The sequence below is a fragment of the Engystomops pustulosus genome, chromosome 3 (assembly GCF_040894005.1).
Source record: "Engystomops pustulosus chromosome 3, aEngPut4.maternal, whole genome shotgun sequence".
Lineage (NCBI taxonomy): Eukaryota > Metazoa > Chordata > Amphibia > Anura > Leptodactylidae > Engystomops > Engystomops pustulosus.
Window position 1 is genome coordinate 61,603,039 of NC_092413.1, and position 22,185 is coordinate 61,625,223.

General features: G+C 39.8%; 1 protein-coding gene across 4 annotated transcripts in view; it reads left to right on the forward strand.

The window, feature by feature from the left end:
* Positions 1–22,185, forward strand: part of STXBP5 (syntaxin binding protein 5) — a 468,111-nt gene that overhangs the window by 256,741 nt on the left and 189,185 nt on the right. For all 4 annotated transcript variants that reach the window (XM_072140931.1, XM_072140932.1, XM_072140933.1 and 1 more), the window contains one exon: positions 7,448–7,526. In XM_072140931.1, the coding sequence (XP_071997032.1) occupies positions 7,448–7,526 (79 nt within the window). The remainder of the gene's footprint in view (positions 1–7,447; positions 7,527–22,185) is intronic.

Here is a 22,185-nt window from a genome sequence, read left to right on the forward strand (position 1 = left end):
GCTATAGAATTCTGCGAAAGCCGCTAGAATCTCATCATTAGAGGTAATAGCATCTCCAGATGGAGAAGCTAGTTGTAGGACCGTGGGAGAAGCTGTGTTCTGGTGTATTAGTTGAGCTAGCAGACTACTAGACTGATTTCCTAATTCAAAATATTTCTGGTGTGCGAAAAAAGTTCTCCTTTTATCCTTTTCATATAGGCATTGTAGATATTGTCTGCCAGTGGTGAGCCATCTTTCTTTGTTAGAGTCAGTGGGATCTCTAGTGTATATGTGCTCTAAACGAGAGCACAGGGCACCTAATTCTTCCTCCTCTCTACGCGCATCCCTCTTTATATAAGTAATGGCGGATTGCAAACAACCTCTTATATATATTTTCAGCGCATCCCAATATGCAGAGTGTGTATTTGAATCTACATTACTAGCCAGGTATTCCTCAATTAGTGCAGGGGTTCTATCAGTGGCAGGCAGAAGAGAAAACCAGAATGGATGGATTTTGCGTGGATTGGTATATGTATGTGTAGTCGGGAATTTAAGGACTGTCAGAATAGGGGTATGGTCGGAAACTCCTCTCGGCAGGTGGATGATTTTATGTAGCAGTGCTACCGCATTACCATTCCCGCATACATAGTCAATTCTTGAAAGAGTATTTCTACCAGGGGTATGACACGTAAATTCTCTAATCTGTGGGTGTTGTAACCTCCAAAGGTCAGTCCACCCAAGCTCCATTAGCAATCGAGCCAAGGGGGTCTGAGCGTCCAAAGGTTCCTGTATGGGGTCATTCCTATGCTTGTCTAGGGAGACATCAAGCATAGCGTTGAAATCGCCCATGCAAATCAAAGTAGCGTGTGGGAACTGAGATGCAAAGCAGGCTGCTTCATGCAGCACCGTCAGAGGGGAGGAAGGAGGATTGTATATACCAAGGATGACAAATTGACGGAAGTTAACCCAAGCTTGAAGAAATAAATATCTGCCTTCGGGGTCTCTTTTCACTAGACCTGGTTCCCATCTGACTGATCGGTGAACTAAAATCGAGACTCCTCTAGAATGGGACGTATGTGTTGAATGTTGAGCCCATTGTACCCAGGGTTTCTGGAGCAATCTAACATTATCCTGGGTTAGATGGGTCTCTTGGAGACATATGATGGAAGGTAAGTGGCTCTGAATATATGACATCACAATGTTCCGCTTGCGATTGTCTCCTAGTCCTCTCACGTTCCACGACATTAATTTAAGAGTCATATTACCAAAACCTTTATGATAACCGTTTATACAATAGCTGAAATCCCAATCTAATACTCTTACTTATAACTTGCTCAACAGGAGCAACGCTGTAACGCTCTATCAGAGCAACCAGAAGCAGTTGATCTAAACCACAGATCAACTACTCAGAAGTAGTACGGGGTAGCCTACGCTTAAGATGGAATCCAATAGCGCAAGCTAACACTTCCGGGCAGAGCTTCATCTTGTAATAGTTATATAGCATAGACCATAAAACATTTTTAAATACCAAAATATCAATTTCTCTCCGGGGTCGGAGGGTACCAAACATGGGTATCGATAATACACATTTCACACTCGTGTGGGCGACACTTATATAAGCGAAGCATAGACATAGGTATATCACTTTAGATTTAAGTGTGGACCTTTTGGCCGCATTATACTGTCCACCTAGGATCAAACCACGCCATTTTGGTGGGAAAAGAAACATAACATAACGGACAAACAAGGAGTATACTTAGCAAGCAGGGTCTCTAGTATGCTTTGTAGCTTCATACAAGCTTGTGACAGGTAAGAGAGAATGACGGTCTCAGGGTCTTGGGGGACGTCTCCTGGTGTTCAGCCAGTCGTCTGCCTCCTTAGGCGAGTTGAAAAACATGACACGGTCTTCATGCACTACACGTAGGCGAGCTGGGAAAGCCATAGAATAAGGGATTTGTAACTCACGGAGTCTTTTCTTCACTCCCAGAAACGTGGCTCGCGACTTTTGAAGGGCTGCAGAAAAGTCAGGGTACATAGCCACATTGCTGCACTGATATGAAATGGTACCTGCACGCCTGGCAGCTCCCAAGATGGCGTCTCTGTCCTTACTGCACAGTATGCGGACCAGCATAGGGCGCGGAGGGGCTCCAGGTGGGGGAGGCCTGGCGGGGACTCGATGCGCCCGTTCTACAGCGTATAGCGATGAGACAGATAACTGCGGCAGTACCTCTTTAATCCATTTCTCCATAAAAGTGATGGGGTCCGCTCCCTCCGATCTCTCTGGTAAGCCCAGTATTCTGATGTTATTTCGCCGCAGGCGATTTTCCAGGTCGTCCGACTTCTGGGCCCACATTTCAGCCGCTTTCTCTAGCGATACAAGCTGGGCTTGCACTGGAACGTTGTCGTCCTCTATTTGTGATATGCGCTCTTCTGTGTCTTTAACCCGGTCTCTTAGCTTTTGCATGTCTTGTCTGAGGAGACCAACATCCACTCGTATCTCTTCAATTTTGGTAGTCAACGATACCGTGGAGTGTTGTATTGCAGCTAGAAGTTGAGCAGAAACTTCTTTAAGTGTAGGTTCTGGCACGTCATCCTGAACGGCTGCCTCATCAGACTCTGAAGTTGTTTGATCTAGCTGCGCACATGGTGGTGCCGCGGCGCCATTATGGGGCCCTGATCTTGCAAACCCCTTAAGCTTCTCAGCTGCGGCGGAGTTTCGGGCTTTGCTCATGGCTCTCGACCCGCGACCAGAGGAGCGTCTGACCCGAGAGTAAGGTATGTTTGCAGTCTATATTACAGCAGGATTATATAGATAAAGCTCTCTCGGTAGCGGAGCTCCTCTCAGATGCGTCCGCTCATTCCGGAAGTCAGACCACGCCCCCCCCCCAAATTAGTTTTTATTCAGTAAAATTGAATAAAATACACAGAACCCACACATATTTGGTATGGCTACGTCCGTGACAATCTGCATATTAAAACAGAATCGTTATTGGACCAACAAAGTGAAAGTGTAAGCCGAAAAAATACGCAAGTTATGCATGTGAAAGTCGGTGATGCTAAAATTAACATTTTTGCCAAATTACTTTTTATTCAGTAAAAATGGGAAATTTTTTTTCAAAAACCTATATAAATGAGGTCTTTTCGTAATCGTGGATTCCCATAGTATACTATTTTTACGGTATGGTAAACGGACAAAAAAATGTTCCTAAAATTTGATGATTTTCATTTCCTCCACCAACAAAGAGTTATTAAAATCTCACCAATTAGCTATAATGCCCAAAAATTATGTACCAGAAAATTGCATCTTATGTGGTAAAAAATAAGCCCACAATAAGGTCCACAATAAATAAAATAATAATAATTATACCCTATACAATGTGACATAGCAAACCTGCTCTGGATGGCACCTCCTTCCCTTCTGTGCTCGTCTGTGCTCCCATACAGCAGGTTACCACCACATATGGGGTATCAGTGTACTCGGGAGAAATTGGGTATCAATTTACATATAATATATTATATTATACTTATAATATTATAAGTATATTACAATTTTTAGACCACACCGCCATTTTGTTTTAAACCCCTATAAAACACCTAAAGGGTTAACAAACTTCTTAAAAGTGCTTTTTCATACATTGAGGGGTGTAGTTTCCATAATGAGGTCATTGACAATTCTAGCTATCATTTAGGCCTCTCACAGTCAATTAAAAGTTGAGCAGGTCCATCTAAATATTAGTTTTGGTGATTTTCCCAGAAATTTGAAAAATGGCATCTAAATTCTGAGCCTCATAACATTCTAGTAAAATATGTGGAATCTTAAAAAACCATCCAACATAAAGCAGACATTTAGTAAATGTAAGTTATGAATTTATTTTGGTGCTTTGACTATCTGCATCAAATTTAGAATGTTGAAAATAAAGAATTTTTCAAAATTTTTGCCAAATTTAGTTTTTTTCATAACTTAATACAAAAGATATCATCCAAATTTTTAAACTAATTTGAAGTACATTGTGTCACGAGAAAACGATCTCAAAATCCCCTGGATATCTTATATCGTTTGAAAGCTATAAGCACTTAAAGTGCAGATTTGAAAAATGGGGCCGCGTCCTAGAGGCCAAAATAGGCAGAGTCCCTTAGAGGTTAACTGTAAGCCATAATCATCAACATTAACCCCTTCCCGACATTTGACGTAATAGTACTGCATGGCGGGAGGTGCGTTCCCGCAAAATGCAGTACTATTACGTCAAGCTTCTGGCAGCATGCTCAGTGTGTTACATTACACAGTGTAATACATCTGTATTACACTGTGTAAGGTGAAGAATAGCTTGAACAAGTGATCAGTGGATCACTTGTTCAAGCTAACCTGTAAAAGTGAAAAAACACAGTTAAAAACATTTAATAAAAGCATTTTTTAATAAAAAGAATTAATTAAATAAAGTTAAAGTCCCCTATACACAAACATTCCCTATATTCATGCAATAAAGTGAAAAAAACACAAAATCGCCAAAAACCCCACATATTTGGTATTGTCGCGTCCGTAACAATCCGTACAATAACTCAGAAACATTATTGGGCCCGCTCGGTGAACTCCGTGAAAAAAAAAACCTGAAAAACTCACCAAAAATGTAAAATTTTCATAAAATCTCTTCACAAAAATGTTCTAAAAAGTGATCAAAAAAAGTTATGTGCACCAAAATAAATAAGCCCTAAAGTAGCTCTGTCAACAAAAAAATATTAAAGTTATGTCCCCGAAAAGATGGCGATGCAAAAACAAATGAGATTTCCTCTATATTCCTTTTTTTACAGTAAAATTGTAAAAATAAATGAAAAACTATATAAATGAGGTATCACCGTAATCGTAGTGACCTATAGAATAAAGATAATATTGTATTTTTAGTGTACGGTGTACGACCCCCAAAGAATACAAAAAGAAAGGAAACCAAAATTGACAATTTTCTTTTCACCCATACATTCAAGAGTTAATAAAATCTCATCAATAAGCTACTGACGCACTAAAAGGAAGTATTTGTAAAGTGCATCTCATGTCGCAAAAAATAAGCCCTTATATGTCCAAATTGCCAAAAAAATAAAGATTGTATAGCCAATAAAAAGTGACAATGCATAATCTTCTCTGAATGGCGCAGCTTCCCTTCGATGCCCTGGCGTGTGCCCATACAGCAGGTTACCACCACATATGGGGTATTATTATACACGGAAGAGATTGGGTATCAAATTTTGTGGAGCGTTTTGGTATTTTATCCCCTGAGAATTTGTACATTGTTTGAAAAACACATTAATTTAGCCAAAAAAAATGTACTTTCAAAATTGTATCAGATTTTGTTTTAACCCCTGTAAAACAATTAAAGGGTTAATAAACTTCATAAAAGGGGTGTAGTTTCTATAATGGGGTAATTTAAGGGGTTTTACTTTTATTTAGGCCTCTCAAAGTGATTTGAAACCTGAGCAGGTCCCTCAATAGCAGGATTTTGCGGTTTTTATGAAAATGTGAAAAATCACACCTAACGTTCAAAGGCCCATAACATCCTACAAAAATAAGACTATGCATAAAAAACCATGTCCACATAAATTAGACATTCGGTTAATGTTAATTATTAAGCTTTTTTGCTGTTATGACTATGTGTGGAAAAAGTAGAACATTTTGAAGTTTGAAAATTGAGAATTTTTCCAAATTTTCACCAAATATCTGATTTTCTCATAAATAAATGCAAAACATACCACCAAAATTTTTCAACTAACATGAAGTACAAAGCGTCACGAGAAAACAATTTTAAAATCACTTGGCTATGTTAAAGCGTTTCAAAGTTTTATAACCATTTATAGTCACACAGGGCAGATTTGAAAAAATGGGCCGTGTCAGGAAGGTGAAAAGTGGCTTCAGCGTTAAGGGGTTAACATAAATAAACACAAATTAGTGCTCTCTGTTTGTAATGACTTTATATATAATACGAGTTTCACTTTTTGAATTGAATTAAAGAAAAAAAAATCTTTTTTTTTTTTTTGTCTACATTCTTATTTTTTGAGAAGCAGTTGTAAGTCTTGAACCACATGGATGCAGTAGTATTACGTCAAATAATGTTAAAGGATAAATTGGTGTCAAGCCTCAATATCAGGCATAGTTGGAAGTCTTTACTCTTGTCCCCATCCTTTACAGCCATTTAGTATCAATATTTTCAGCTTTCTGTTATCATATGTGCAGTCACCCTTCTGACAGTAAGGGCCTAATAATCATTGTTGGGGTAGTTTCTTTATGCTAATTATATCTATGAGCTGGTCACAAAGTGGTTATTAACCCACCATGATGGGGAGAGGACAAAAACTGCAGAGGAAAAGCAATTCAAGTCAGTGTCTTTAGCATCACATAAAGACAGATAAGTGGTCAACAAAATACCAGGCAGTCCCTGGGTTACTTACAAGATAGGTTCCATATGTTTGTTCTTAAGTTGAATTTGTATGCAAGTCGAAACTGTATATTTTATAATTGTAGATCCAGACAAATTTGTTTTTTTTTGCCCCTGTGACAATTGTAGTTTCAAAATTTTCTGCTGCAATTGAGACCAAGGATTATCAATAAAACTTCATTACAGACATTTTACAGCTGATTATAGCTGCCTGGGACTAAAGTAAAGCATCCATAGAGCATCACCAGAGGTCACAGTGGGCAGAGGGGTCTGTCTTTAACTAGGGGTAGTCTGTAACTCGGTGTTCTTAAGTAGGGGACCGCCTGTTACCTCTTAATTTATATTCAATGAAAGAGAGCCTATCAAAACTTTAAAAAAACAGAGCTGCAGGCCTCAATCGTCTATTGGTAAAGGAATAGCATTAGCAGGAGATTATTTCCAGGTAAGGTTGACCAACAGACCTGAAAAGACCAAAGGCCTTACATCACAGGTATGTTTATTTGAAGAAGAATGCACATTGGGTTTTGATCCTGCGTCACACCTGATGAAAGGGCAAGTACTGGACCACAAAACGTTAGGGTTTCTAATTAAAAATTCCCTTGCCAGATGGAAACTCCTGGGCTGGAGCATCGGATGGTAGAAATATTTATTGCTGTTGAATAGTGGGAAATTCCAACCATTATGTAATTAGTGCAGTGCCACCTATTAAAAGGTGTGGAGAGATGGTCTCCTAACCCATTTCAATAAATAAATATTGCATTGTGTTGTTGCTTACTAAAAGGGTGCCCTCTAAGCTTAGTCAATTAAACATCCCACAGTTATTTTTCCTTGGAAGGGGTACAGGTTTCTGTGGTTGTTGCATTAAATACCTGTGACTTTAACATATACTTGACACCTTTTAGACTATTTATAGTAGTTCTGTTTCTGAGATTTGGGTTTCACCGTTGTCTTGAACTGTGAGGATTAGAATGTACAGTCAGTTGACATACAACAGCAAACGCAATGTACTGTCATATCCGATAAATGTCCATGTCATGTTTGTGTCCTAGGTAAGCAGATAAAGGATGGAAAGAAACCAGAACCATGCAAGCCTATATTAAAAGTGGAGTACAAAACAACAAGAAATGGGTGAGTAAACTATTGCTATGCAAGTTAATTAACCACAAAGTACAGCAAGATATCTAATGCATATAGAATACCTTGTTTTTATAGTAGCACATTGTGTGGAAAAGCAAAGGGGACTGTTCTCTCCTTTATGGTAAATAAAAGGTATGCTGATGGATACCAGCCCAATCTAGGCAAACCGTCCTGAATATATTGACATTGCTCTGGGAAAGAGGGGGCTGAATTGAAAATTTCAACTGCTGAAAACAGAGAAACATGAGCCTTTTAAAGGCTGCAAAAAGGCTGTGTGTATAGGTGTTGGTTTTACTATGAGCAAAAATGTTGAGGAGGTAGCATGATGCTATGGGATAAAAGTGTGTCCTCCCTTGCACTCACAAAGCAGGTAATAAATGTAAATATTTTTTTTATTTAGATCATACCACATAGACTACTTTTTGTACATTTTATTAGGTTTTAATAGATTTTTAAAAATCTTTTGTATATAAACTTTTTATGCTGTGTCGTCTTATTCTGTCACCTAAAAATGTGTTATTATTCGTTGTACGGAGCTCTGTAGGATGGACCTGTTTTTCGCTATTTCACAAAACAGGTTAAAACAAGTGTCGACCCTGACATTTAGTTGCTATTTTTACGTTACAGGGTTCCCCACCAGTAATGTTTTTTTTTTGTTTTTTTTTGATTGGGCATTTTGGAACGCAGTAATACCTAAAATGTTTATGATTTTTTTTTTTTTTTTTTTTTAACTACTGTATTTTTACAGTTATAGGCACAGTGTGGTGATTTGAATTATGAGTTGTTTGCAAAAAGATTATTTACCTATAACTTTTTGTTAATACTGTATTTTTAGATCCCACAGGGTATTTAAACCCGAGGGAGCTCCATTGATCCTTACAGTGATCATAACAGTGATGTATAACAGTGTAATAGATCATGTCGTATGACCAGGGAGTCTCGCATAGACTTCGATCTGTCGCAGCCATGGAACCCAAAATGTTGATGGTCATGTGCTGCTGACATCTTAAAGGGAACCTGTCACCAGGAGACCCATTTTGAGCACTACCCCAGTCCCCACAGAGCATAGTACATACACTGCCAAAGTGTTTTTGTATTAAAAATTTATTTTACAAAAAGAAAGATATGTTATATTGTACCTTTCATTAGCATGTGCTGTGTGACTAGGCAGTTGCCAAATGGGAGGGTCTGGAAAGGAGCATTCCCCCCCCCCTCACCCTTGGGGAACAGCTACTCCATGTGACCTCAAATATATGAAAACATCCATCACTTGGCTTAGCGACGCCCCCTGCTCCTCTGCAGCCAATCCAGAGTGAGGGGAGTTATTCATATATTTGAAAAGGTCACATGTTTCCCAAAGGTGGGGGAAAACTGCTCCTTTCCAGCCCCTCCCATTGGGCAACTGCCTAGTCACACAGCAGATGCTAATTAAAGGCACAATATAACATATCTTTTTTTTTTTTGTAAAACCAATTTTTTTATACAAAAACACTTTGGCAGTGTATGTACTATGCTCTGTGGGGACTGGGGGGAGTGCTAAAAATGGGTCACCTGGTGACAGGTTCCCTTTAATGCCACTGGAGGCTTTAACCCCTTAACGCTGAAGCCACTTTTCACCTTCCTGACACGGCCCATTTTTTAAAATCTGACATGTGTCTATTTAAGTGGTTATAACTTTGGAACGCTTTAACATATCCAGTTGATTTTGAGATTGTTTTTTCGTGACACATTGTACTTCATGCTGGTTGAGAAATTTAATCAATATATTTAGTATTTATTTATGAAATAAATGGAAATTTGGCAAAAATTTTGAAAAAAACAATGTTTTCCAAATTCAAAATTTTCTACTTTTTGGAAAGTTGGTCATATCACTAAAATAACTTGATAACTAACATTTTCCATATGTCTGCTTTAACTTGGCATCATTTTTCAAACATCTTTTCCTTTTTTTAGGATGTTAGGAGGCTTATAACTTTAGGTGCAATTTTTCAGATTTTCACGAAAATCATCAAAACCTACTTTTGGAGGGTCAGTTTAGTTAGAAGTGACTTTATAAGGCCCACATGACAGAAACCCCCCACAAATGACACCATTTTAGAAACTACACCCCTCAAAATATTCAAAACAACCTTTGGGAATTTTGTTAACCCTTTGAGCGTTTCATGAGCGTGAAAGATAAATGAAAGTGAAATTAGAGAAATGTAATTTTATCTTACTATAGATTCATTGAACACTAAAATTTGCACCTTCACAATGGTTTAAAAAGGAAAATGCATTTTACAATGTTGAGGGCAATTCCTCTTGAGTATGCCAATACCCATTTTGTCACTGTACCCTGCTGTACGGGCACAGGGGGGTACTTGGAATGGAAAGAGCGTTGTTTCGTTTTTGCAGGGCAAAAAGGCTGAAAAAGTTTTCATGTGTCAGGATGCATTTGGAGAGCCTTAATGGTACCAAAACAGAGGAAAGCCCCAACATGAGACACCATTTTGGAAAGTACACCCCTTGGAGAGTTTAGCAACGTTTAATTTGTGTATTTTCCCCAACAGGTGTTTGATTCAATTAGGCCCCAAAAGGGAAAAAAGGTGAAAATTTTCTCAAAAAAGTCACTTTTACCCAAAATTTTTGTAAGCCACAAGGGATAAAAGATGAAACAACCCCATAAATGTGTAAAACTATTTCTCCTAAGCACAGAACTGCACCACTTTTGCACATGCAGTGTTGTATGGGTACACAGTAGGGCTCAGAAGGGAAAGAGGGGCCTTTTAGAAGCCAGATTTGACAATCATCCTTTACATGTGTCAGGATGCATTTGGAGAGCCCTAGTGGTACCAAAACAGAGGGGAACCCCAAAAAGTGTCACCATTTTGGAAAGTGCACCCTTTGGAGAATTCAGCGAGGTGTAATATGTGTATTTTCCCCTACAGGTGTTTGCTTCAATTAGGTCCCTAAAAGGAAAAAGGTGAACATTTTCCCCAAAAAGTCACTTTTATGGCTAATTTTTGTATCCCATAAGGCATTAAAGATGAAACAACCCCAAAAAATGTGTACTAGCATTTCTCCCGAGAATAAAATTGCCCCACACATGCAAATAAAATGTTGTATGGGTACGCAGTGAAGCTCAGAAGGGAAAGAGGGGCGTTGGCCTTTTAGAAGCCAAATTTGACAGACATCCTTTACATATGTCAGGATGCATTTAGAGAGCCCTAGTGGTACCAAAACAGAGCGGAACCCCAACAAGTATCACCATTTTGGAAAGCACACCCCTTAGAGAATTTAGCAAGGTGTAATATGTGTATTTGTCCGTAAAGGTGTTTGATTTAATTAGGACTTAAATAGATAAAAGGTGAACATTTTCTTATAAAGGTCATTGTACCCCTAATTTTATATAGCCACAAGGGATAAAAAAAAGTAATAACCCCTCAAAATGTGTAAACCTATTTCTCTCGAGTGTAGAAGTACCCCACATGTGTATATAAAATGTTGTATGGGCGCACAGTAAAAAGAAAGGGGAATGTTTGCCTTTTAGAAGCCAAATTTGACAGAAATGTTTGACATGCATTTGGAGAACCCTAGTGGTATAAAACAGAGAAGAATCCGAAAAGTGTCCCTAATTTTTGAACGCACACCCCTTAGAGAATTTTGCAATGTGTAATATATGTATTTGCCCCTACAGGTGAATGATCCAATTAGGCCCGAATCATTAAAAAGGTGAAAATTTTCCTATAAATGTCACTTTACCCCTAATTTATGTAAGCCACAAGGGATAATATATTAAATAACCCCAAAAAAGGTGTAAAACTATTTCTCCCGAGTGTAGAAGTACCCCACATGTGCATATAAAATGCTTTATGGGCGCACAGTAGAGGAAAAGAGGGATGTTTGTCTTTTAGAGGCCAAATTTGACAGAAATCCTTCACATGTGTCAGGATACATTTGGAGAGCCGTAGTGGTACCAAAACAGAGGAAAACCCGAAAAGTGACCCTAATTGTTGAATGTACACCCCTTGGGGAATATAGCAAGGTGTAATATGTGGTGTAGTGTAATACACGTGGTGAAATGAGCATTTTGAACATACAGGTGGTTTCCAAATATGATGTGTAATGGAGTCCAAGATGGAAATTTCAATTATTTCTGGAAAGTTCAGTGCCCATTATGTGGCGCCCCTTATGAAATAATGGAGGGGTATAGGGAGCAACGGGACATAACAGTTATTCATTTTACCGAAATTAATTCACAACAGGTTGGGCGTGAATTGTGAATGTCTAGTGTATAAGGAGGTAGAATATACCAGGGGACCAACTAAACTTTTGTCACTCTGGAGGTGTCGCAGGTCTATTAGTAGTATATAGTGTCCATCCTAACTCCTCTTTTGGAACAGACTCTTTATTGAGTCCTATCATTAGAAGCAGCAGAATTCACCGGGAAAATGCTGTCCTGGCAAAACACGGGAACATCTAAACCAGAGGTACTGGGGCCCCGTCCTTCTTGTCCCAATATTAGTATCCTAATATCTTCCTCTTGAAAACGGAGAAATGATACGGCAAGACCTGCACATTGGAACAGCTCGTAAGAGTTGTACAGCATCATCTGAACAATGTGCACAGCCAGCGCTTTTGTACCATATCTTCGTTTTAGTAGGGAAATTATCACCAAGTGTTACTCTTATTCACCCTAGCGATGCCCATTGTGACAAATATTGCTGCTTTTGGCTGGACCAAATCGACCAGCAAATAGCGGCAAACATGGACAGAGGGGGGCAACAAAACCCCTCTGGACCGCAAGGCAAAATTGGTGGCTGTCAGGAACAGCTGCCACCCTGCCCCGATCACCGTGTCTACAGACATGGTGATCGGTATTACTGACGTCATAAGTAAATTCGCTGCTATTGACTCGTCTGAATTGATGAGCCAGTAGCAGCGATAATAAACTGGGGGTGTGTGGGGGGGACGTAACCCTTCTGGTCCATGGGGCAGGATGGATGGCTGTCAGGAACAGCCGCCGTCTTACCCCGATCAGTGAACAGCCGCCGTCTTACCCTGATCGGTGTTGGAAAGTCACTACTCGCCGCACCGTTCTATAACAACGCTCGTTGGGAATAGGCTATACAATCTTTATTTATTTTTTAAGCAATTTAGACAAATAAGGGCTTATTTTTTGCGAGACGAGATGCACTGTAAAAAAACTTAATTTTAGTGGGTTTTTAGCTTATTGAAGAAATTTTATTAACTTTTTACATGTGGAGGAAAATAAAATCATCAATTCTTGTTTTGGATTTTTAGCATTTTTTTTTGGGGGGGGGGGGTGTTCACTGTAGCATAACAATAATATATTATCTTTATTCTACGGATCACTAAGATTACGGTGATACCTCATTTATATAGTTTTATTTTTATTTGTCCAATTTTATTGAAGGAAAACTAGAATAGAAAAAATTTCATTTGTTTTAGTATTGCCATTTTTATAGTGGCATAATTATAGTATTTTTTGGTTTACGGAGCTGGTTGTAAGCTTATTTTTTGCGTGACAAGTTGCTCTTTTTATTGGTATCATTTTGGTGCTTGTAACTTTTTCGGATCACTTTTTAGAACATTTTTTGTAAAGCTATTTGATAAAAAGTTTTAATTTTTGGCAAGTTTTTGGGGTTTTTTTTTTACCACGTTCACCGAGCGGGTCCAATTATGATTAGGATTTATTGTACAGATTGTTACGGACGCGGCGATACCAAATAAGTGGGGGGTTTTCGTGATTTAGAGTATTTTATACTTTATTACTTGTGTACAGGGAAATGTGGTGTTTGGGGGGACTTTCACTTTCTTTTATTATTTATTTTTATTGTAAAAAACCTTTATTTATTTATTTTTCCTTTTTTTACAGTTAATGACATCTAAGCTTGAACAAGTGATCTTCTGATCACTTGTTCAAGCTTTTTTACAGGTTACACAGTGCAATACAGATGTATTGCACTGTGTAATGTAAGACACTGAGCATGCTGCGCATGCCCAGTGTCTTACAGCCGGTTCCTGTCAGAAGGCAGGGACCCGGCACCGGGAGGAGGATCGCGCAGCCCCGGGCACCGGCAGTCCCGGGGCTGCGATCGGAGGAGCGGACCCCCCCGGTAAGCGCCGCGGGGGGGGTCCGATTCAGCTTTAGATGACTTTAAATGCCTCTAACACACCGCGGTCAGCGCGACCGCGGCGTGTTAGGGGTTAACACCCGCGATCGGAGAAATCTCCGATCGCGGGTGTTCGAGGCGGGTGTCAGCTATAACATATAGCCGACACCCGCAGCTTCTGGCGCCGGCTCCGTTCAGGAGCCGGCGGCAGAAGCTTGACGTAATAGTACTGCATTTTGCGGGAACGCACCTCCCGCGATGCAGTACTATTACCGTATATTCCGGCGTATAAGACGACCTGGTGTATAAGACGACCCCCCTACTTTCCTGTTTAAAATATAGAGTTTAAGATATATTCGCCGTATAAGACTACCCCTTTTCCAACGCATACAAAACACCGGTAAAAATTTTTAAAAAAACAGATTTGAATTTAACATGGTCCTTTTTTAAATGTAAATTCTTATGACATGCAGGTATATAGCAGGAAAACTGTCGCTCATAAACATAAGGCATACAACAACAACATTACCATTACAGCACAGGCCCCAGTAGTATACAGCACAGCCCCCAGTAGTATACAGCACAGCCCCCAGTAGTATACAGCACAGCCCCCAGTAGTATACAGCACAGCCCCCAGTAGTATACAGCACAGCCCCCAGTAGTATACAGCACTGCCCCCAGTAGTATACAGCACTGCCCCCAGTAGTATACAGCACTGCCCCCAGTAGTATACAGCACTGCCCCCAGTAGTATACAGCACTGCCCCCAGTAGTATACAGCACTGCCCCCAGTAGTATACAGCACTGCCCCCAGTAGTATACAGCACTGCCCCCAGTAGTATACAGCACTGCCCCCAGTAGTATACAGCACAGCCCCCAGTAGTATACAGCACAGCCCCCAGTAGTATACAGCACAGCCCCCAGTAGTATACAGCACAGCCCCCAGTAGTATACAGCACTGCCCCCAGTAGTATACAGCACTGCCCCCAGTAGTATACAGCACTGCCCCCAGTAGTATACAGCACTGCCCCCAGTAGTATACAGCACTGCCCCCAGTAGTATACAGCACTGCTGACGTCATACTAGGCGCCGACCCGGGGAAAGACATGGCGGCGCCCAGCAGAAGAAAGAAGACGGCGCGGAAGACTGAAGACAGCACAGCGCGGACATCGGGGCCAACGGAGGGTGAGTATTTTCCCCCCGATGTCTTTTTGAGGCTGCCGGCAGCTTTTTGAGGCTGCCGGCAGCCATCGCTGTGCAAACACCCGCGATCGGTGCTAGCACCGATCGCGGGTGTTACCGGTAAGCCTTTGCTGCAATATGCAGCAAAGACTTACCGGCTATGGAGAGGGCTCAGCCCGTGAGCCCTCTCCATGCCGCCGTATAAGACGATTACCGGCGTATAAGACGACCCCAGAGAAGACAGAAGATTTTTCTGTCTTCAAAAGTCGTCTTATACGCCGGTATATACGGTACGTCAAATGTCGGGAAGGGGTTAAATGGTTAACACAGCATTGGACAAGGTGTTAGCAACAGGTGTTTAGTGCATTATGCAGCAAACATCCAGTGTGTGTGAAAAGGGCCCCGTTCCCCTAGGGGTGCTGTCTCACTATACTATATATATACTATATAATATTAGGTGTTCAACCATATACTAAACTTTCAATAATTATGTTTCATAATGTATACAAGAGCTCCCACTGTCCTGTACAAAAAAATATCACTGTCTTTTATTAACAATACAGGTAAGGGTACATTCAGACTGCCGTCTTGGGGGATGTATATGCCGTAGCATATACATCCCCATAGACAGCAATGGTGGCCCGGTGGCGGTATGGTGCCTTACATGTGTTCTCTATCTTTCCCCATGTCTGCTGACATGCAGGCTTTTCTCTGTGGATTAGGGAGGGGTTCGTTCACCTCCTCCTCATCTCCAGCACACAGCGGTATATCCAGACAGGCATACGGTTGTGTGAATGTACCCTTTTACCACCACATACTATACACTTAATTAACATTACCATTTTCTGCACACAGAGGAAGTGCACAGAACCCATTAGCTGCCTGACAGCAGAACCTGGTCGATACTACTTATTAGGGGAATTCCCCAATTTGCATTTTTTAGGATATATCGTTTTAGGCTTTTTACTTTGTCATTGCATTCATATTATAGGTTAATAGATGTTCTTTGAGCTTGTTTATATATGAGAGAAAATATCAACATAACAAACAAATACATTTTCCACTGGCAAGCGGGAGGCATAAATACTTGTATATTACTGGGTTCATTTCAGTTTCTTTGTGCTCTGCCAGCAGGAGTCCATGTAAATGAATATCACTGCAGAGTAACCTTTATACCAAATGTTGATGAAATATATATTACACAGCCTTGCTCGCAGCCATTTTGTGAATTAAAGGGATATTCCCATTTCAGCAAATAGATATTGTTTGTATAATGAAAAGTTATACAATATTCCAATATACTGTCTGTATCAATACCACAAGGTTTTGTAGATCTCTTCTTGCTGTCTTTCTATATAAAGCTTCGATTACTTCCAATAGACAGAAATCTGATCATGGTTACACAGGTGCACTGATCGTTAGTATCAGAGAGTGATCAAAGCTGAGAATCTGTGTGACCATGGTCAGATTTCTGTCCACTAGAAATAAACAATGAAGCTTTCTATAGAATGACAGCAAGCAGAGATCTAAAAAACCATGAGGAATTGATACAAAAAGTATATAGGAAAATTGTATAATTTTTTATTATACAAACAATAACATGGGAATATCTCTTTAAAGCTTAGTCCCCTTTTTTAATCTGACATACGTGGCTTTAAATGGTTATACATTTTAAACACTTTTAACATACCAGTGTGATTTAAGATTGTGTTTTTCATTAAATCAAGTTAGTGGTAAAGTTTGGTTGTTATAAGAAAAACACAAATTTATAACAATTGGTAGTAATGTGACAGACATGGCAATTCCATGTCTAATGACAAGCAACATATATCTATCTAAAATTGCGTATAACTAGCTTACTGAATACATAATGGGTCATAGTGTTTCATATTAATTTGCATCTGAAATAAGCAAAACATCGGAAGCACCAAAAAAAGAAAGGGGGGGTCAGATGAAAAGGGCAGAGAAAAATTAGGGGGAGCAGCATTTACTTGCAGTAGATCTACCTACTTCCAGCCCCCTTAATCACTTGTAGTGATTCTCCTGGTTCCTCAGACATCGGGAAAACCATATGAGTTTAAAAACACAAGCTTTTGTTTTTATTTGACAAGGTGAGAGCCAGCTCTTTCTTCCATGCTGCAATGTATATTGGAGGGGAAGGTGATTTTGTATTAAATAGAATGTATGAGACATTAAGTGCTTAAGGAGCACCTCACGGGTTTGGTTCCGTAGGTTGGCAAGCTGAAGATAAAAGAACATGAGCTACACATACGGTCCTGGATGGATCCTACAGTCATCCAATATACAATGTTTAAGAATAAAATGCAATCTGTCAGGAGCTCACAACATATAATTGATACAGTCATATTCGATAACAAAAACCCACTAACACATCAAGAATAATTCATATCACAAAGATAGTATAAAAGACACTTCTTCCTTGTGTAAATATGCATTTCGCTAAAATTAGAATTTCCCACATTTAAAGACCCACATGGCCTTCAACCAATAGGTTTCTAGCTAAGCTCTCGACCAATCAGGTAATGTTATCCACGGCGTATCAGGGATAACCATACCTGACACACCCCTTCAAACAGATTCTTCCAATCTGAGGATGCTATTCTCAGCGTATCAGAGAAGTTACAACTTTAAACACACCCTACACAGGGGGGGCAGTGGGAGGTTTGTGGTGGGAAATTTAATCGGTATAAGGCTTTAGAGTGCTTTCACACATTTGCAGTTAAAACTGCATCGCAATCAGCTTTGAGGTGGTTTTGGGTGCTGTTTTGTCAATTGAACAGGTGAAAGACATGAACTGAACAAGTGAATGACATTTGTGGAGCAGGTTTCCCCTTCAAAACCAAATTCACTTGTTCAGTTCAAGTCTTTCACCTGTTCAATTGTGAACTTGTGAACGCACCCTCAGGGTCACTTGATTAGCTTAACTCACAAGTACTTGATGGGCTCTGATTGCCAAAGAAAGGGAGATGAAAATTGAGTACTTTCACCACTGAGGGAAAGATTGAGATGTTGAGAATCTCATTTTAACCTTAACCCCTTCCCGACGCAGCCCTTTTTCGTTTTTGAGTTTTCATTTATGTACAGAGCAGTGTGATGGCTTATTTTCTGCGTAACAAATTACACTTCAAAATGGTGATATTTCGCACATTGTAATAGCCTAAAACATGATAGCCTCGGATCTTCGTGTGACCCGAGGCTGTCATGGCAACGGATCGCCGTTCCCCGATTAGGTCATGGGGAGCGACGATCGGAGACAAGATGGCGGCTCGTTAATGCCGCCAGCAGCTTTGCCGGCGGCGATCAAAGGGTTGACACCGCAGGTGTTAATGACGGGTGTTTGCTCCATTGTGAAGCAAATACCCGGTGAGTTTGAAGAAGGGTCAGCCCGTGGGCCCGCTTCATACTCCCCCATATGCAACAGGACCTACAGTAAAGTCTTTTTGCGTTATGAGGTTAAGGAACTGAAGCTCCTGAACCCATCTAATTTGAATGTTGATACCCTTAAATCAAAGCTGAGGTCTGGACTTTTATGCCTATGTCCATTATACAACTAAATATGAATGTTTCACTGTGTGTTTTTGGAACTAACTGTATACTGTACTTTGACATGGTAGAGAGCTATGTTTCCTACTTTATTCAAGGCATCTGATACTGTGTGAAATTCAATCTTTGCACACAATTTGAGAGTGCTGGAAAAAGGGGGAAAATATGTAGTTGAGTGAACTATTTGATTTATAGAAAACAGAACAGAGAGTTGTAATTAATAGCACACCCTCATGCTGGGTTGTTGTAACCAGTCGGGTGCTGGATGGATCAGTATTGGATCCTCTTCTTTTTAATGTTTTTTTATAAATAATGTCATAGAGGAGTGTGGAGTGAGATTCTGGAGCCAAGGGTGAATTTGATGGTTGTTGGGCTTGGCTAAAAAATTATTTATTCTATAATAATTTCTCTATAATTTTAATTGTGATTAATTTCTGGGTATTTTGTCATTTATTGGTTGGAGCTGTTAGTGGCAGTTATCAACATCTTGTACCTCTCTGTCAATACTAATAATACCATTAACATGCATCCCAATGCTTTGGCTTTTAGTTTATGGAATTTTTGTCACATTGTACACAGGATCGGAAGCATCTCACACATCTTTTGTTATTGATTTGCACATTGACAATGCCTTGACAGATGGGAAGAATGTCCATGTTGTGTGTAGTTGCCTAGCAACTGAATACAGAGTTGTTTTTCAGCCTTTATTGTTCCAATTCATTTTCAAGTCCATATTTCTATGTCTTTAATATTGGCTTTGTGTTTTCAGTTCATCCATTACTGTCTTTCATACAGGAGCAGCACATTATGTAGGGATACAACTACTATTCCTCAATAAGAATGTTAGGTTGATAGATATATATGGAAGACTTTAATTTTATACCTATCAACATGGACAGAAAGTGTAAATACCCTTATGGCTTTCTGCCTTTTTTTGTAGGGATCAAAATAATCCAAGACTGATTCAATTCAATACAAAATAATTATATAAAAATAATAATCCAAGACTTTATAGTAGAAGTTTTAGTGGCTCAGATAGTCAGATGGAACAAACAGAATGTGGATAGCTACAGTCAGTGTAGTCACTACATTGTTATGTAATGTTAATTATGATGTCATTTAAGATGTGTGCGCGCTGAGTAGAACCAGTATCTACCATATATGATCACTGTCGGGTGGCATTATTAATATGCCTAGATAACTGTGAATTTCCCCACTGTGGGACTAATAAAGGATTATCTTATAAGAGGACCTCGGCAAAGTGTTGAACCCCTAGCTATGCCTCTGGCTTAGAGCAGTACTCTAAAGAGTCATGCAATTGATCAAGGGTCTGCATTATTAGCTTATAAAATGCATTTCAAATTGAGTAAAGACATTGGTATTAACCCTTTTCTGACATTGGACGTAGTGCTACGTCCCGCTTCTGAACACAGCAGGTGCCAGAAGCAGCAAGTGTCAGCTGTATATTACAGCGGCCACCCGCGATTGGAGGAATCTCTGTTAATCCCTTGCACGCCGCGGTCACGTGGAACGCAATGCATTCTGGGAGCTAATTCCTACCTCTTGGCAGGACCCGGCTGTAACACACTGAGTATACATCTGTATTACACTGTGTTAGGTAATAAAGAAGAGCTTGAACAAGCGATCAGAGCCAGCCTGTTAAAAAAAAAAAAAAAAAATTTAAATTAAACACTAAATAAAGTTTTTGTAGTAAAAATAATGAATAAAATAAAGTGAAAGTCCCCTAAACACCAACATTCCCTATAGACATTTAACTAACCCCTTAAGGACACAGGCTTGTGTCCTGGAGGCCATTTTAGGTTATTTTTCAGACCTGACCTGTATCATTTTGTTTGATAATAACTTCAGAACACATTAACTATCTATCTATGTATGTATCTAACTATCTATCTATGTGGTAATTGTTAGTTGATATGATTTATTGTTTTTTTTTAGTAAAAGACTTTGTAATAAGAAACCATCACAAATTACTCCATTTTCAGAAATGCCCCCCTGCAGCTTTTCAAAACCACTTTTAGAAAGTTTTTTAACCCTTTCAGTGTTTCACAGGAATTAAAGCAAAATAGAAGTATAATTTTGAAAAATAATTTTTGTTCATTAATATATTAATTTAGGCCTAAAATTTACAATGGGTTGGTGGAGAAAACACACATCCCAATTTGTTGCACATTTCCTCCTGAGCATGGAAATATCCCACATGTGGGTGTAAACTGCTTTTTGGGCATATAGCAGGGCACAGAACAGATACCATTTGCTTATGAGTGGGTAGATTTTTCTGAGACAGTCTTAGGCCACCATCATTCATTTACAAAGACTCTGGGGAATGGGAACATTTAAAAACCCCAACAAGTGACCCCATTTTGGAAACTACACCCCTGAAGGAATTTATAAAGAGGTATATTGACCTTTCCTACCCCCTCTGTGTTTCACAAAAATGTAAATAATATGGAAGTAAAATTTTGAAAAATATTTTTTTTTTCACTAATATATTAATTTAGGCATAAAATGTACACATTTACAATGGGTTGTAGAAAAACCACACACTCCTCCTACTTATTGCACAATTCCTCCTGAGCAAAGAAATACCCCACATGTGGGTGTAAACTGCTTTTAGGGCATATAGCAGGGCACAGAAGAGAGCACCAGCGAGCAACATTTGGCTATGAGTGGGTAACTTTTCCAGAAACCGTTTTATACCGCCAACTTTCATTTACATAGACTCTTGGGAATGGGAACAGTTCAAAACCCCAACAAGTGACCCCATTTTGGAAACTAAACCTTTCAAGGCTTCCAGGATAAAGCAATAGTGACTTATAGGCCCAATTCCACACTTAAAGTAGATTTGAGCTAACAGATGTACTGTAATGTAACACCACCACAAGTGAACCTTATTGAAAACAACACCCAGAAAGCAGAAATTATTCATCAGGGGGTATAATGAAAGTTTTTGGGGCTAGTAAAATGAAATCCAGACAAAATCTATTTGTCGTATTGTGTATCCGGCGCACTTGCAGTCGGGCTTATTCATTAGGGGGCGTGCTGACACACCCCCGGCACTCCCCCGCCAGCGGACACATTGTAGGAGAAGTCGGCAGCATCGGATCGCACTGCTGTAAATAAGCCCGGCCACAGCCGTTGACAATGCGTCGTGGGCTGCGGCAATGTGAATAAGCCAGTCCGCGGCTTTTTGACGTAATAGTACTGCATTTTGCGGGAACGCACCTCCCGGGAAGGGGTTAAATTGCCTGGCTCTGCAGGAAGATTCGGTGAATTTGGTCCTGTTTAGTGAGCTCTGTCTTGGGGTTAATGGCCTGAGTGCCCACAGAAAAGGCTCCGAGTGCCACCTCTGACACCCGTGCCATAGTTTCGCCACCACTGATCTAGGGGGATAATGAAATGAAATGTGGTCTTAAATTTTAGGTATAATATCAATTTGTAAATGGCAAAAATTGCAATGAAATTTTGGGTTTGTTTATTCAGGATCATATAAAAATAACAAAAATTACTTAATAACAATAAAATCAATATTCCAGGGAAGTATGGTAAGCGCAGGGATCTCAGATGGGAAATGTTGTCCTGGCACAATTCTGCTGGCGTGACTAGTATGGGATGTGCTTGCACCCTCTTCACCCTCTTGAAACAGTAATTGCTTTATTACTTATTCTTGATGTGCCAAGTAGGTTACTTGTTGCCGGGTCCTGCGGTAAATGATAAGGGAATTAAACAATGCAGTTTACACTAAATGCACTGCAACCTTTTTGTACCAAG